Below are 15857 nucleotides of genomic sequence, written 5' to 3' on the forward strand. Positions count from 1 at the left end.
GAAATAATAATAATAAATTTATTTATACCCTGCCCATCTGGCTGGGTTTCCCCAGCCACTTTGGGCAGTTCCCAACAGAATATTAAAAACACAATAAAACACTGAACATAAAAAACTTCCCTAAACAGGGTTGCCCTCAGATATCTTCTAAAAATCAAATAGTTGTTTTTCTCTTTGACATCTGGTGGGAGGGCGTTCCACAGGGCGGGCGCCACTACTGAGAAGGCCCTCTGCCTGGTTCTCTGTAACTTGGCTTCTCGCAGTGAGGGAACCGTCAGAAGGCCCTTGGAGCTGGACCTCAGTGTCCGTGCTGAACGATGGGGGTGGAGACGCTCCTTCAGGTGGAAGGTATCCAGTTTACAGCCAGAGGGGGAAACTTGAGGGAAGATAGGCAAAAGGTATTGTCTTGCTTAAGATGGAGGGCACAAGGAGAAGGGGACGACAGAAGATGAGATGGTTGGACAGTGTTCTCAAAGCTACCAACATGAGTTTGACCAAACTGCGGGAGGCAGTGGAAGACAGGAGTGCCTGGTGTGCTCTGGTCCATGGTGTCACGAAGAGTCGGACACGACTAAATGACTAAACAACAACAACAGTTGTCTTGCTTGGCTTCTTCCTTTTTGAACATGAACAATAAGGGCTGGTTTATACATGTTTTGCAGACAAATACACTGTGTATCTGGAGGGAACAGTGGAGCTATCTGTACCCCCACAACATGAATTCTGCTGAACATGTTATGCATACCATGAGTACACATGGCCAGCTACCACAACACTTCACGCTCCAAAAAATATTCATATTTATTTCTTTATTAAATTTGTATACCATCCTAAATCCGAAGACCCACCTTTTGCCATAAGTAGATGACCAGGAGCACATAGGACTGTTCCACACTCAGGTGAATAATCCCTGGTTGGTAGAAGTGCGAGCTGACCTTGAGACTTTCATCTGCTTGCTGTAGGGAGGGAGAAAAATACAACTTCATGGTGGTAATGATGACAATAATTTGTATAATTGGAAATTCTGGTTTTTTCCACAGCCCACTGAAATGATCCAAGACGGGTGCGACACCCATTATTGCAAAGTCAACATGGAAGGAGATTTCACCTGGGAAAAGAGAATCACTGCTTGCCCGCCATTTGATACCAACAAGTGTCTGTCTGAAGGAGTAAGTAATGAGCCAAGTGCCCTGCTGAGTAGATCGCACAGTGTGGCGATGATGCTGGTGCCGATTATTATGGCACCATTTGTGTGGCTGGTCCTTTGCAGAGCAACACAAGCACACTCTGCTGCTTTGATTTGCAGAACTGGCCCTGCTACAGGTGCCACATTGTGCATTTGTATGAAATCCGTATTTTAGTGTGACAGCACGCACAGACATCAGGCAGGCACCTTCATCTGCTAAAACATTTCTTGTTTTTAGATAAGCCAACTCAGGTATACAGAATGTTTACAAGGGTTTTAATCTCTCTTTAGCTTATTGTTACTTTTAATTATGTTCTGAATGTTTTAAATAATATATTTGAGGAGGACGGTCTCCCCCTCCCCCGGTTGATGAGCACTGCCTTAAAAAAAGGTGTGTGTGTGTCAGGGAACTGCCATCGGAGCCTAGGGTGGTGGCAAGGCTCCCAGACAACGCTGGAGAGGGAACCAGCAGGGCGAGATGGAGAGCTTCCGCTGAGGAAGGAGAGGAGAAGGGGGCGTCGGAGGGAAGGCTCAGGGACGCTTCCAGCGAGACCAGTGGAGAGAGCTCAGGACCTCCCCTTGGGACGCCCACTCTGCGCAGAAAGCTGTCGCGCAGGGAATCTAGGCGGAGACTCAGTGTCAAGGAGCTTTTATGTTGGAAGAAATTCAGGAAACACCCACTGACGGATTCTGCCAGTGATTAAGGCAGCCACAAAGTAAGGGCTGTCCGGTCAGGGAAAGTTTTTAAGCCAACTACTCAGCTTGGAGCGGTTCGGCGCTTACGCACAAGCAACCCCTTATCCCATTACAGTGTGCATCGCATCTTGTGATCATATATGCGGGGTAGGGCTTACTTGCCCCCCCCATTATTTATTGAAGTTGGCACCCCTGAAAGAGAATTATTATTATTTTATTCGTACCCCACCCATATGATTGGGCTGCCCCAGCCACTCTGGGTGGCTTCCATATACAGTCCACACCTCAGGTTACAGATGCCTCAGGTTACACGATTTCGGGTTGCGCACTGTGCTGAACCCGGGAGTACCAGAACAGGTTACTTCTGGGTTTCGGCAATTGCACACTTGGGCAAAAAAAATGAGAGGCACAAATACAAGATGGGGGACACCTGGCTTGAGAGCAGTACATGTGAAAAGGATCTAGGAGTCTTGGTTGACCGCAAACTTGACATGAGCCAACAGTGTGACGCAGCAGCTAAAAAAGCCAATGCAATTCTGGGCTGCATCAATAGGAGTATAGCATCTAGATCAAGGGAAGTAATAGTGCCACTGTATTCTGCTCTGGTCAGACCTCACCTGGAGTACTGTGTCCAGTTCTGGGCACCACAGTTCAAGAAGGACACTGACAAACTGGAACGTGTCCAGAGGAGGGCAACCAAAATGGTCAAAGGCCTGGAAACGATGCCTTATGAGGAACGGCTAAGGGAGCTGGGCATGTTTAGCCTGGAGAAGAGGAGGTTAAGGGGTGATATGATAGCCATGTTCAAATATATAAAAGGATGTCACATAGAGGAGGGAGAAAGGTTGTTTTTTGCTGCTCCAGAGAAGCGGACACGGAGCAATGGTTCCAAACTACAAGAAAGAAGATTCCACCTAAACATTAGGAAGAACTTCCTGACAGTAAGAGCTGTTCGACAGTGGAATTTGCTGCCAAGGAGTGTGGTGGAGTCTCCTTCTTTGGAGACCTCTTTGGAGGTCTTTAAGCAAAGGCTTGACAACCATATGTCAGGAGTGCTCTGATGGTGTTTCCTGCTTGGCAGGGGGTTGGACTCGATGGCCCCTGTGCTCTCTTCCAACTCTGATTCTATGATTCTATGAGAAGCACGCCGAATCGTAACCCACGCATGCGCAGATGCGTGGGTTGCGGGTTGCGACTGCTGCGGGTTGCGAACTTGCCTCCCGCATGGATCACGTTTGCAACCCGAGCATCCACTGCATTTTAAAATATTTTAAATGAGATGTGTTCTCTTTTTAGGGTAAAGTTGCAAACCTTGACAACACATGCTGCAAAACATGTAAGTAGCTGTTTTGGTAGCTGCATATCTTTTATTTATTTTTACATTTGTGTTTTTCCCCAAAGAGCTTAAGGTGGCACACTTAGTTCCCATTTGCCGACTTTATCCTCACAGCAACTCTGTGAGGCAGGACATCCGGCGAGTTTCATGGCTTCCTTAGGGTTTGAACCCTGGTCTCCCAGGTCTTAGTCCCACACTCAAACCACTACGCTGCACTGAATCACTTGGCTCGATTCCATTTTGTCTGTATTGGATGTGACTGGACTGCAGGATTCTCTCTGACACAGAGATATAGCACCCTGAGATGCAGGTATCCCCCATTTTTGGAAGCTTTCAAAAGTGTATCTAGTACTTGGAGATATGGAGTAGAAACTGGTACTATGTTCCACATGTGGTGGCTATGTAAAAAAAAATTAGATCTTCTGGGGCGACATCTATATAGAACATTACAAAAAGTTTAGGGTTTCATTTTTAAAAAGACCAGAAGCATTTCTACTCAAAATTACAGGATCAGACATTCCTAACAATGTAAAAGAAGTTTTTTTTATATGCTACAGTTGCAGCGAGAATCTTAAAAGCGACTAAATGGAAAAGTGATAAAACCCCTTCCAGGTCTGAATGTTTACAAAATACTAGCCAAATATGTAGAGCTAGCCCAACTATCTGAAAAAATGAAAACTAAGTCAAAACAAGTATTTATTGCAAAATGGGAGGTTTTCAAATCATATCTTCAGATCAATTATTGTAGTATGAACTCAGTCACAGCCTTCAAATAACTTCTGTAGTTGTACTAAGTAAGAAACAAGGGTATAAGAGAATAGTACTTTAATATAAAATGAACAGATAGATTTATGCAATAAGATTGGAAATATTAAAAGAAGCATGGAGAAGACGGGAAGTTAGATGTACCTTAAGAAGATTTAGCGTCAAAACAGGTGATTTTATCCTTTTGTTTATTTTGTATTTGGTGTAACGACATAAATGTATGGTTTTTCTTTTTGATTTTTGTTGGTGTTTACAACAAAGCATAAAAAAGAGATGCACAATGGTCAATGACTCCTGCAGAAAAAAATGCATGCAAGAAAGTTCCTTCCTCAGGGGTTTTGTTTTTGCTTTTGGTTTTAATTGCCTTCTCTAAAGCATAAACCTTTTGAGCTGTAAAAGTATGATTCCCACTGCCAGAAGTTTAGGAAACACTATATTTCTTAAAGTGGAGACTTTACCCTGATTTTCTTCTTTTGCCTGGATCAGTCTCCAAAATTAATTCTTCAACATGACCTCAAATAAAGGCGTCAGTTGTCAAGTTATATGGTGGATAATTATAGAATTTGTTTATCACTGAAAACTATCCCTCCTTTGAAGGTCAAAATGTCAGCACCTCTTCACCCTTCATTCTCTCTCCTCTTACTTTTTGTTCTGTTCATGTGCCAATAAATAAAAGATGGCCATCCCTATGCAGCCACAGTTAACTGCTGTAACAAAACCCCAGTTTGAGGAATTTATTCCAAGATCATTTCTTGCCGTTGCCTGTCCATATATCAGCAAGTTCCAGTTTTAAGAAATAAAAGTCACTGGAGCTCTTGAGATAATAGACTCTCACTGTAAAGTGCTCACAGGTTAATTTAATTAAGAGGGGTTTGGTTTTTTTATCTGCACAGTGACTATTACTGAAAATAGCCAATTAACCATTACATAAAACAGATGTGAATGTAATACTGAAAAGGCTCAAAGACAACTTTAAAGAAACACTGCAGAAAATGATCAGCAAAGCAAGTAAAATTTAATAGTGTAATCTGCCAGTTCTGGCTTTCATCTGCTAATGGAAAGCTTTTTATAGGATGATGCTGGATATGTTGGGAAGTCCGAACATTGACCAATATCAGTTTTCTGATTGGATTTTCTACTAATTCAAGATTGAGGGAATCCAGTGAAAATTCCAATAAACATTATAGAGGCCCTGAAGTTGCTTTTAGGACCAACATGTCAGTTCTAGGGCTAAGTCAAAACTGCCTGCCTCTTTTCATGTCGGTTTCTGCAAATGTTGAAAAGGACCTCCTCTTTATAGCCATTTTTGGCACTTGTGAACACATCTGCATGGTCTCAATGATATTCTTGTATTTCCTAACACTGACACTTAAAACCACATAGGAAGCCACTGCCAAACGACAGGATTAAATGACAGCTTGGGCAAAGGAGTCTTATAATGGCAATGAGAGCAGACAAAATGAAGGAAAATGGCAACAAGAAGGAGCAGCAGCCAAGGGGCACCAAATCACAGTCCAAGTTCAAGGTGCCATGAGTCACGTGCCACTCTTTCGCCACACCTTATCATGTACCAGTTTTGGCATGAAGATCCTGTTGTTGTTGCTTAGTCGTTTAGTCATGTCCGACTCTTCGTGACCCCCTGGACCAGAGCACGCCAGGCACTCCTGTCTTCCACTGCCTCCTGCAGTTTTGTCAAACTCATGCTGGTAGCTTCGAGAACACTGTCCAGCCATCTCGTCCTCTGTCGTCCCCTTCTCCTTGTGCCCTCAGTCTTTCCCAACATCAGAGTCTTTTCCAGGGAGTCTTCTCTTCTCATGAGGTGGCCAAAGTATTGGAGTCTCAGTTTCAGGATCTGTCCTTCCAGTGAGCACTCAGGGCTGATTTCCTTAAGAATGTTGAAGTTTGATCTTCTTGCAGTCCATGGGACTCTCCAGCACCAGAATTCAAAAGCATCAATTCTTCGACGATCAGCTTTCTTTATGGTCCAGCTCTCACTTCCATACATACTGGGTTTTCCATACTGGGAAAACCATGAAGATCCTAGACTGTATTAAACCAGAGTTCCCAAGTTCAGACATAAAAAGTGTTTGTGGCTTCTTAACTGAGACTGAGCCATTGTTCCTTGGTATGGAAATAACAGGGAATTCTTGCTTAATACAAGCCAGGAACGTCACAATGAAGTTGGCCATCAGCAGGAGGAAGAAGGGACAATGGAGGAGAACGCAGCTCTGACACTCATTCAAAAAACCCACACCTTTCAAAGTGAATACATTTAGCACAACCTTGTTGTTGTTGTTTAGTCGTTTAGTCGTGTGCGATAATGCTGCTTCATGCATTTGCCAGTGCCTTTGCAGAACCCATTTTAAGAACCTCTTATCTGGTGACAGTCATAGTGATGTAAAAAGGTAACATTGCTATTACAGATAAGATTTCTTGTACTGGTCGTGCCCAGTCGACAAATACAGTAGCAAACTATATATATATATTAGCATTTTATTTATTTATTAACATTCTTATATTGCATCGGTAAACATTGTCATATTCCATTACAGGACTTACTATAATATAATTTCCAACATGTATACAAAAATTATATAAGTTTTATATACCTAAAAAGAAAATGAAACAAACCAACAAAAAGAACAAAGAGGAAAAAAACTTCCTGTCTTTCCCGTTGTATATTCCTTTTTTACAAATGAATTTCTTCTTATTGTATATTTCTTTACATATTATCTAATACAATCCTATATCAATATGTGCTCTTAGTGTTATTTCTCAACTCAGTCTCATTCCAACGTCAATCAAATGCTAGCATAGATAGCGAACCTTTACTGTATTTTTGAACATATGTTTTACATCTATCCCACTTTTCCATAAATTTTTGTTTTGAATTGCCTCTCGGGGTATTTGTTAACTGCGCCATTTCAGCAAATTCTTGTAGCTTGTACTGCCAGTCCGTTATTGTCGGGGTTATTTTTAATGCAACACTAGAAATAACTGAAAAATTTCTCAGTTTATTTGAGTACTCATCACTATGAATGGATGAGTTTGTATTTTAGTTCTTTAAGTATTTTCCCATCTTAAATTCAGTTCTTCACATGTCTGCAGCAATATGTGGTTTTTCAAAAATAAAAAATCCCTATTAAATTGCATTTAATGCAATTTTCTCCTAGCAAATATATTTTTGTATGCTGGTTTAATTAATATGCACATTTTTGTAAGCAATTTCCCCAAATAAAATACATTTCATGTGTTATTTTTGCTGATACATTACTGTATATATTACTGTAATAATACATGCATATTTGTACGCCTTGCTTAGTTGGAGAGTTGTATTGCAAAATTCAGATAAATGCAAATATTGAAGGATAGGCGTATTTTGCTTTACATATTGGTTTAAGAAGTTAAGTAGTTTCTTATTAAAATGCAAACAAAATCTAATTTTCAATTCATCTGCCACATGCATTCTAGGTTATCTTTTAAAATTCATTTTACGAACACCAGCTACTATGGCCACATAGCTTAGTATATTGAGCCCTAAATCTCCATTTCTAAATCCCTGTCTTAAAGTTTTTTACAACTAGGCTTGCCATACGTCAGGAAAATTCCTGACATGTCCTGGTTTTCAGTGTAAAAATGGCGCTGGGGGAATTTTGCCGAATTGGCAAAATGTCAGGGAAAACCCAAATGTATGGCAACACAATGGGAAAAGCTGCGGAAACAGCTCAAAAAGCTTTAAATCTCTATTTTGGGGTTAGGTCTTTTTAAAAAAGTCAACAACTTTGTGGCTGTCAGGAATTTTACTTTTTGAAATGTGGCAACCCTATTTTATTTACAGCAAACTGTACTGATGCGGCAGCAACTAACCCTCCATTTCAAAACATAGTTACATACAGAGCACACTACTGAAAGAGCATGAACAAATACTTATATGTATACTCAGACGTCTATGGCCTTTATGCAGCCAGAATCTCCTTTTATAGACAATTCATAACGTTACCCATCCAGTTCATATTTTGATTTAAGCCCCTGGAGGATTTTGTATTCAGAGTCTACATCCAATATAGTTCTTTCTGCAGGAATTTCTGATGGAATTGTAATCCTTTGGCACGGACCTTTTCCAGGCAGAAAAATTTAGGTCTTCCTGAATACATCCATATTCTGGAAAAGGCTGGATAATGGGAGCTTGTATTCTGTGGTTCCTAATGCAGCTTTAATGCTCACAGATGCGAACCTTGATGGATCTCACTGTTGTTCCCACATAGATCTCATTACAGAGGCACAGAATAGCACACACCACTCCTTTTACATTACAGTTATAAAACCGTTTGTATGTATACTGTTTGTTGTCAGTAGGGTTCAAAAACCTTTTCCTCATGAGGCAATTAATTATATACAGAAATCAGCCTCCAATTTCTTCTGCTAACAATGTCTCTAAAGTTCTGCTCACATCTTCATGAGAACTTGGGGCCAGCCTAATACTATATAGGTTGATTGCTTTATTGATTTGTCAATCACGTCTCTGATTTCCTAGTATATCACTCATATATGAAAGGGACCACAATTCTTTTGGGGTTTTTTTGTGGATTATTAGGTTCTATTCAAAGTTAGTAAAGCCTATCCTTTGTCAGCTGATTGAAATATCACATAATATTTAGGATTAGACAATGCTCTACTGTTAATTTGTGCTATGCACACACATCAGTTTTTTCAATGTTCTGTACCAATTCACGATGCCTGAATAGTGGGGTTTTTGTGCATGGGGTTGAATGTAAACCTTGGTCTAAATAGTGCAGTTTCTATCCTGGATTGGTGCAACTTTGCATTTTTTACATAGAATGCATCAGTATAATTGGCTATTATGGTGGACCAAAAGAAGGCATTTGGAATTATTTAAACATTCACAAAACAAAACAAAGCTGTCCCGATTCTGATTCAGATTGCCCTAGATTTGGGTCTCCTGGACCTATCAAGATTTGTCAGAGCTCAGGACACAGAAGGAAGGAAGCCATTAGACTGTGAGGCCCACAGCATGTCTGCATGGGTCCCAGAGAGCACATGTGATTAGACCTGTGAGGCCCACAGCTGCATGTCTGCATGGGTCCCAGAGAGCACATGTGTTAGTGAGGATGGCCCTTGGCGGGGGGTTGGACTCGATGGCCCTTGTGGTCTCTTCCAACATAGATTCTATGATTCTATGACAATATGAATGCTAAAGCCCACACATATCAGTGGCATGTGTGATGTTCCTGTAGATTGGCTGTAGACCGCCTTGTGGTAGTTATTAAAGCAGTGACAGCCTTATTGCCACCTCATGGAGAAAAACTGCTCATGTGATATGCAGCACATGGTTTGGTCATGTCAATCCACCTGTAGAACCCAACAATATTTACCCTGTCAAGCTCAGCCCACTTGTGTCACAGAAGATGGCTTACTGTTTTGGTATGCAGTATAGAGTGGAACCACTGAGCCTCTGAGGCTTGCCAATCAGAAGGTTGGAGGTTTGAATCCCCATGACGGGGTGAGCTCCCATTGCTCAGTCCCAGCTCCTGCCAACCTAGCAGTTCAAAAGCACCCGCCAAAAGTGCAAGTAGATAAATAGGTACCACTCCAGCAGGAAGGTAAACAGCGTTTCCGTGCACTGCTCTGGTGTTGGTGTTCTGTTGTGCCAGAAGTGGCTTAGTCATGCTGGCCACATGACGCAGAAAAACTGTCTGCAGAAGCGGACAAACGCCGGCTTCCTCGGCCTGTAAAGCGAGATGAGCACCGCAACACCAGAGTCGTCCGCGACTGGACTTAACTGTCAGGGGTCCTTTACCTTTACCTTTTTATAGAATGGTAGGATGCATGCCTCTTTCTTACAGATGCTACCACTGCATTTTTCCTTCCTCTTTAGGTGTAGAGCCAGAATGCAAGCAAATCACAGGCAGACTGGAATATGTGAAAGTGGGCGACTGTGTGAATGAAAGCCAGCTGAATATCCACTACTGTGAGGTAATCTACCCTTACCCATTTCGTGAACTCTGGGTGAGCAAAGTTGGAGGAGATATTTCTGTAGACAATCTATGACACGTCCTAGCATCAACTCACAAAAAGCAAGCAGCAGGGAGGCTTGTTCCTTTCTTTCTGTAACAGTATTTTCTGGCTCTGTAGACATTACCAGCTTGAAACACACCCAGATCATTCTGTTTCTCAATTTGGATCAAAGTTGGTTTGGCAGGGGGTGGGGGTGGAGAAGCATCAAAATAGACAATAAGAGAATAGATCCAGGATAGCTATGGGTTGTGGCTAAAAATGTGCACTGCTCCCAAGCCACCAGTAGGAGCGCACTGGGTACAAAGTAAACAGGAATGTGTACACAGCATCAGTCAGTCTCCCTGTCTTCTGCCCAGCCTGAGTTGCATCATAAGCAGCAACTTAAAATCTTCCAAGGAAAGAAGGCTTGCTAAGTGTGGGCATATCGTCAGGGACAAACTACACACGAGGCCCTACAACAAAGCCCTGATGGTCACTTTGCATAAAGAAAAGCAACCCTGGGGGTTTATTTCTCAGTAGAAACACTATGAGTGGGGAAGGGAGCAATCACTGTAGTGGAAGGATGGCCAATAGGGAAAGAATTAATCATCTCTTCTCCTGCCACTTACCCAATTCCAAAGCCTGTTTCAATTTTTGAATGGCCATTGGGGTTTACATTTATATTAGGCCTCCCTTCTGTGTCTCTAGATTGGACCCCATCCAACTATCTTTACCAGGCATTGGCAAATTCAGCCCTCCAGATGTTTTGAGACTACAATTCCCATCATCCCTGACCAATGGTCCTGTTAGCTAGGGATGATGGGAGTTGTAGTCCCAAAAACATCTGAAGGAGTTTGCCTATGTCTGATCTTTACTCTTTCCTTCATAGTTCTGGGATGAGGGTGACATAGCAGTCATTGTGACTCTGTGCTGCCAGCCAAGAGCCTTTTTAACTAGAGACACAAAGATGTCACCTGGGGAGAGACCTTCTGAATGCAAAACATTTACTTCCCCAATGGTCTATAATACTTTGTGAACATTGTTTATACATAAAAATGTTCTGTGTATCGTGAGGCTTTTATAGCAATAAATATCTACTCAATAAAGGAATAGAATGGGAAGCATCCAGGCAATGTTTAGAAACTCTTGAGTCCAATTAGAGGCCTGTCAGTCTCCATGTTAATGACCGAAGCTTTTCCAAGAAGTTGTTGGCAAGGCTATTACAGCTGAACACTGATGCTCCTTTCTGTGTTGTGGGCATGATGTCATGTTAAGTCATGGTTAAGGCAAATATATTTTTTTTTATATTTATTCAAATTTTAAAGGTTACAAAAAGAGAAAGAAAAAAAAGAAAAAAGAAAAATAAAAAAGACAGAAAAAATACAGAAAAAATACAATCAGTAAAAAAAAGAGAACAAATCGAACCTTTACATAGCTTTCTTTCCTTTACTTATCTCCTTGACCTCCTCACACCTCCCATTTTTGTATTCTAATTCAAATTGTTTCAGCAAATCCTTCCAACCTTGTTTTTATCTTAATAATTTGTCTTAATATACTATAATTTTACATTCTCTCTTTCACGAATTCATTTTTACTTAATCCTTTATGTCCTTTCTGCCAAAACCACATAATTTTCTTTTTCCAACATCTTTCTAACAATCCTTAATTTTACAATATTTTTGAAGATAAACTTTAATTTTTTTTCCAATCTTCTTCCTCCGACTCTTCTCCTTGGTCCCAGATTCTGCCATGGTTAAGGCAAATAAGGTGGAATTTTTGTTTAGGAGGAGTGTAGATACTGCAGCCAGAGTCCAATTTGCAAACCATGGTTTATAGAGAGCTGGTCTTCTGTCTGCACCTGACCTTTTACAAAACTAATTTCCCAGAGACTGTAGGAGCAATTGTCATGGCAGAACATTTTACTCTGGAAAGAGTGTGGCAGGAATAAAATATTTCTAATTTCACTTTCAGGGCAAATGCACAAGCAGAGCCATTTATAACATTACACTGAACAGCATTGAAGATCGGTGCACCTGTTGTTCGGCTACAGCGACAGAATCCATGCAAGTGCCCCTCCGCTGTGCCAATGGCTCCATCGTACAGCATGAAGTCTTTAGCGCCAGACAGTGTGAATGTCTCTCTCGGAAATGCAAGCCATAAATATCTCTGGGAGCTAATGTGATTTTTTTTTTTTTTTTTGTACCCAGCTGCCAAGAAATTTACAATCCAATTCTAATTTTCTTTGTGTATTTTGTATTTTGATACCGTTCTTCTAGCCAAGGCATTCATTGTAACATACCAAGCAATAAACTCTGAACTCATTTAGCCACATATTTGGGATATTTTGCTTTCTGAATCTTGCCGTGTTCCTTATACAGGTTTGTGGTATGGACAACTGTCAGTTCTAGAATCTAGACAATTCACATAGCTACTCTGGGTTAAAAATTAAGGTCTCTGATCTACATTTCTGCTGTTCCCACTGAATGAAGAGCACTGAAGTCAGGAACCATTGACTTCTAGGCCAGTGGGTTTTGCTGATGGGTGAACTGCCATCCCAAACTTTCAACTGAGAATTGTTTGCTCTCCAAGAACACTCATGTAAGAACCCAACTCTCTCCCTGCAAGAGTTTTCTTCCAGGTAATGAGCCCAGAAACTCTTTCCGTCAGTCCTCCCAGTGCTGTCTTTAGCATATGCAACGCCAGGGTTCAAAGATCCACCCAGCGCCCCCAAATTTAGTTTAGCCCCCAGATTAACTTTGATTATGCTTATTTCAGACACCACACTTACGCCTTGTTTCTTGTTTACGAAAGAAGGGAGGAAAAAGAAACAAACTTTTTTATTTCTCCCTGACCCCGCTGCTGCGTAGCAGTGCAGCTCAATACAATACGTAACATAATATTTTGATGTAAGAGTTAATTTTGACAAGCGCCGTCACTGAGTCAAGCACCGCTGTTGTCATTCACGCTGCAGCTCGTCTTTGGTAAATGAGCGCAGAAAGTCGAATGCCCTTTAGTGAAACAGTAGGTATACATTTCAGTAATAGCTATGTATTTTGTTTTTCTAGCTTGATCAAAATTATTATTTCATAACAGGTAGATAGTTAAGAGCTGAGGTGGCTTCAGTGGTGGGCGCCTAGCGCCCCCCCAAGAATTAAGTGCCCGGGTGCCCCACACCCCTTGCACCCCCAGGTAAAGACGGCCCTGGTTTCAGCCACTGAGAATCAAGACAGCTCTTATAAACATAGCCCAGTCCCGGGTTCTGCTTTGGGTGACACTGGAAAGAGATGGAACGTTGGGAACTGGTTTTTACATATACAATATATTTTGGAAAGTGATTTGTCTGTCCGTCCATCTCTTTGTTTTCTATAGGTTAAGCCAGCTCTTGAGAGATCACAGCTAAATTTGGTCGAATGCCCTTTAGTGAAATACCTGGGTATATATGTATTTTGTTTTTTTAGCTTGATCAAAATAATTTATTATTTCATAACAGGTAGATAGCTTAGGCAGCTTCAGCGGTGGGCACCTGACGCCCCTCAGAATTCAGCGCCCGGGTACCCCACACCACTTGCACCTCCAGGTAAAGACGGCCTTGAGTCCTCCCATTAGTCCCTTTCCTGAAACTTAACTTTTATATGGGAGGGGGGGACACAATGGATTGAGGAGGGGGCATTACCTGCAGCAACGGAGACAGATGCCTGAACTTGAGGCGGTTTTCTGAACTAGAGAAGTTTAGCTCTTGACTTCACAGAGACAAAATCCAAATTCTATTTTCATCACAAATGAAATAATAACGTTTCCTGTCCTAATCTTCTCAGAGCCCACCTAAGTCATCACTGCCTTAAAAAACCCAAATCCTTATGTTATATTCATTTTCACTGATTGTCAGCTGCCTTGGAGTCCTACTGTCAGGCAGAAAGACAGGATATAAACATTTGAAGAAAAGACATAATAAAGTACATTTTGAAAATTAATAAATCCCCCTACTCAATGTTCACACAACATTGCTGGTAACGATGACAAATGCTGAAGAGCCAGTGTTTCATTAAAGTCCCTGCAAGGTATATCTGCCTCACCCAGTCTTTCAATAATGAGGATGTATCCTGTTCAATTGAATGCATCTCTTGTAAATAAGCTATGTCAGCTCCCATCATTTTCAAATATGTTAAAATTAGCTTTTGTTTCTTGGATTCTCACAGCCCTTTAACACTGACTAACTGTCTTCAAAATAGTTTTAACTCCTTTCTCAATGTTCTTCAATTATTTCTTCATTTAACAAGTTAACCTTATAGACTTAAGATTCAGTTTTAATATTTTCTACCTTTATTATAATCCCTAGAAAGTCTAAGTTCAAGAATTACGCAGTCACTAAACTTGTCATATGAATTTGATTCTATTAAATATATGTGTGCTCTATTTCTGAAATTGAGAATAAATCTTAAACAATAAAATATTTTTTTAAAAAAATGCTTGTGTGAATTAAGAAAAAAGGTAATAATATTTTAAAAAGTAAAACTTACAGCATACTTTTAAAAAAATTAAAATAAAGCAGAAAGGGAAAAATAAAGACAAAAGGAGAACTTTTTTAAAAACTTTCTACTTGAATCAGGCTTATGAAATCCCTCTATTCTTGACAATGGAATTAGAACCCAATCATAAAAAAAATTAAAAAGCAAAAAATAATCATGGTAAAAAGAGAAAAAGGGGATGGAGAAAAGAGAAATAGGGGGAAAGGGGGAAAGAAAAGCCATTTAAAAATATTTTGCAGGTGTCCAAATAAAACGATGAAGAAGTGAGCCTAACAATTTACATTCATGGCAAGAAAGAGAGGGCTGGGTGGGGAAAATGCTTCACTATAACCTAATACTGCAGTAGTTTGGCTGAGTTCTGCGTATTGTTATATGGACGATTTAGCTGAGTGTTATCTGCTTCTTGGCAATATGCCCAGAACAAGGAAAAGAAAGTTAAAAAGAGAAGAAGAAGAAGAAGAAGAAGAAGAAGAAGAAGAAGAAGAAGAAGAAGAAGAAGAAGAAGATGATGATTGTGGGCAAAAAAAATTAGAATCATGTCTCACTTTTCAGGGCGAAGAAACTGAAGTATCACAATGCTGGAGGGAGATGAAGAATTGGAATTACAGTGAAAACTTTCCCCAAAGTTAAAAGTTTTTTAAGGCGGTTCACCATAAAGACAGATGGTTTTCTTGATACGGAATTTTTCTAACGTCAATTATATGAAGATCGCATCTATGCATCTGGCGTATAAGGACTGTTGTCCTCTTGTCCAGAATGTAGTAACTTGCCCGAGAAATCGTCTCTTGGAAAGTCAGGTGTTTTTCAGAAGAACCAACTTCTTCATTTCTTTGTTTTGAATCTTCTTTTATTCCAGAAATGTCTGCTCTAAAATGGGCAGCACCTTGAAGCGTGGAGATATTATCCCTAATGGTTCTTAAGTTCTCTTCAAAAGATGAAGCTGACCCAAGGTCTCTTTGAGGACATCTGAAGAAGTTGTCTCCAGGGCCACGTCCCACTGCTCAGCCGAGACTGATTGATTGCAAATTGAGGAGGGTGAGGCAAGGGTAGAAGCAGTAGGTAGTTTTTTAGGGGACATCTTGTTAAGGGAATAGAAATCTAGGATAAGAAATTTCTTAAATCCCTGTTAAAGTCCAGGGAGACCGATAATTTGGCTACTTATGAGCTGATTTTTGCAGAAAGTGAAGAGGGGAGCTGTTCACAGCGCCATTTTCAGAACTTGGGTCTTTTATAGCAAGATGCAGAGAATGTTAACATGGTAGCTTGCCAAAAGAGGCAGCTTCTGCCCTAACTTCTGCTGTCCTTCAGATCGACCACTGTGGAAGACCGGAGG

The 15857-nt window shown here is 40.8% G+C and overlaps 1 protein-coding gene across 1 annotated transcript in view; it reads left to right on the forward strand.

The window, feature by feature from the left end:
• Window positions 1-12329, forward strand: part of VWF (von Willebrand factor) — a 164488-nt gene extending 152159 nt beyond the window's left edge. The window contains exons 49-52 of the mRNA XM_081860930.1: window positions 1041-1169; window positions 3179-3218; window positions 9880-9977; window positions 11970-12329. Of these exons, the coding sequence (XP_081717056.1) occupies window positions 1041-1169; window positions 3179-3218; window positions 9880-9977; window positions 11970-12158 (456 nt within the window). The 3' untranslated portion in view covers window positions 12159-12329. The remainder of the gene's footprint in view (window positions 1-1040; window positions 1170-3178; window positions 3219-9879; window positions 9978-11969) is intronic.
• The last annotated feature ends 3528 nt before the right edge of the window (window positions 12330-15857 follow it).

The sequence above is a fragment of the Podarcis erhardii genome, assembly GCF_964252035.2.
Source record: "Podarcis erhardii genome assembly, chromosome: 5".
Classification (NCBI taxonomy): domain Eukaryota; kingdom Metazoa; phylum Chordata; class Lepidosauria; order Squamata; family Lacertidae; genus Podarcis; species Podarcis erhardii.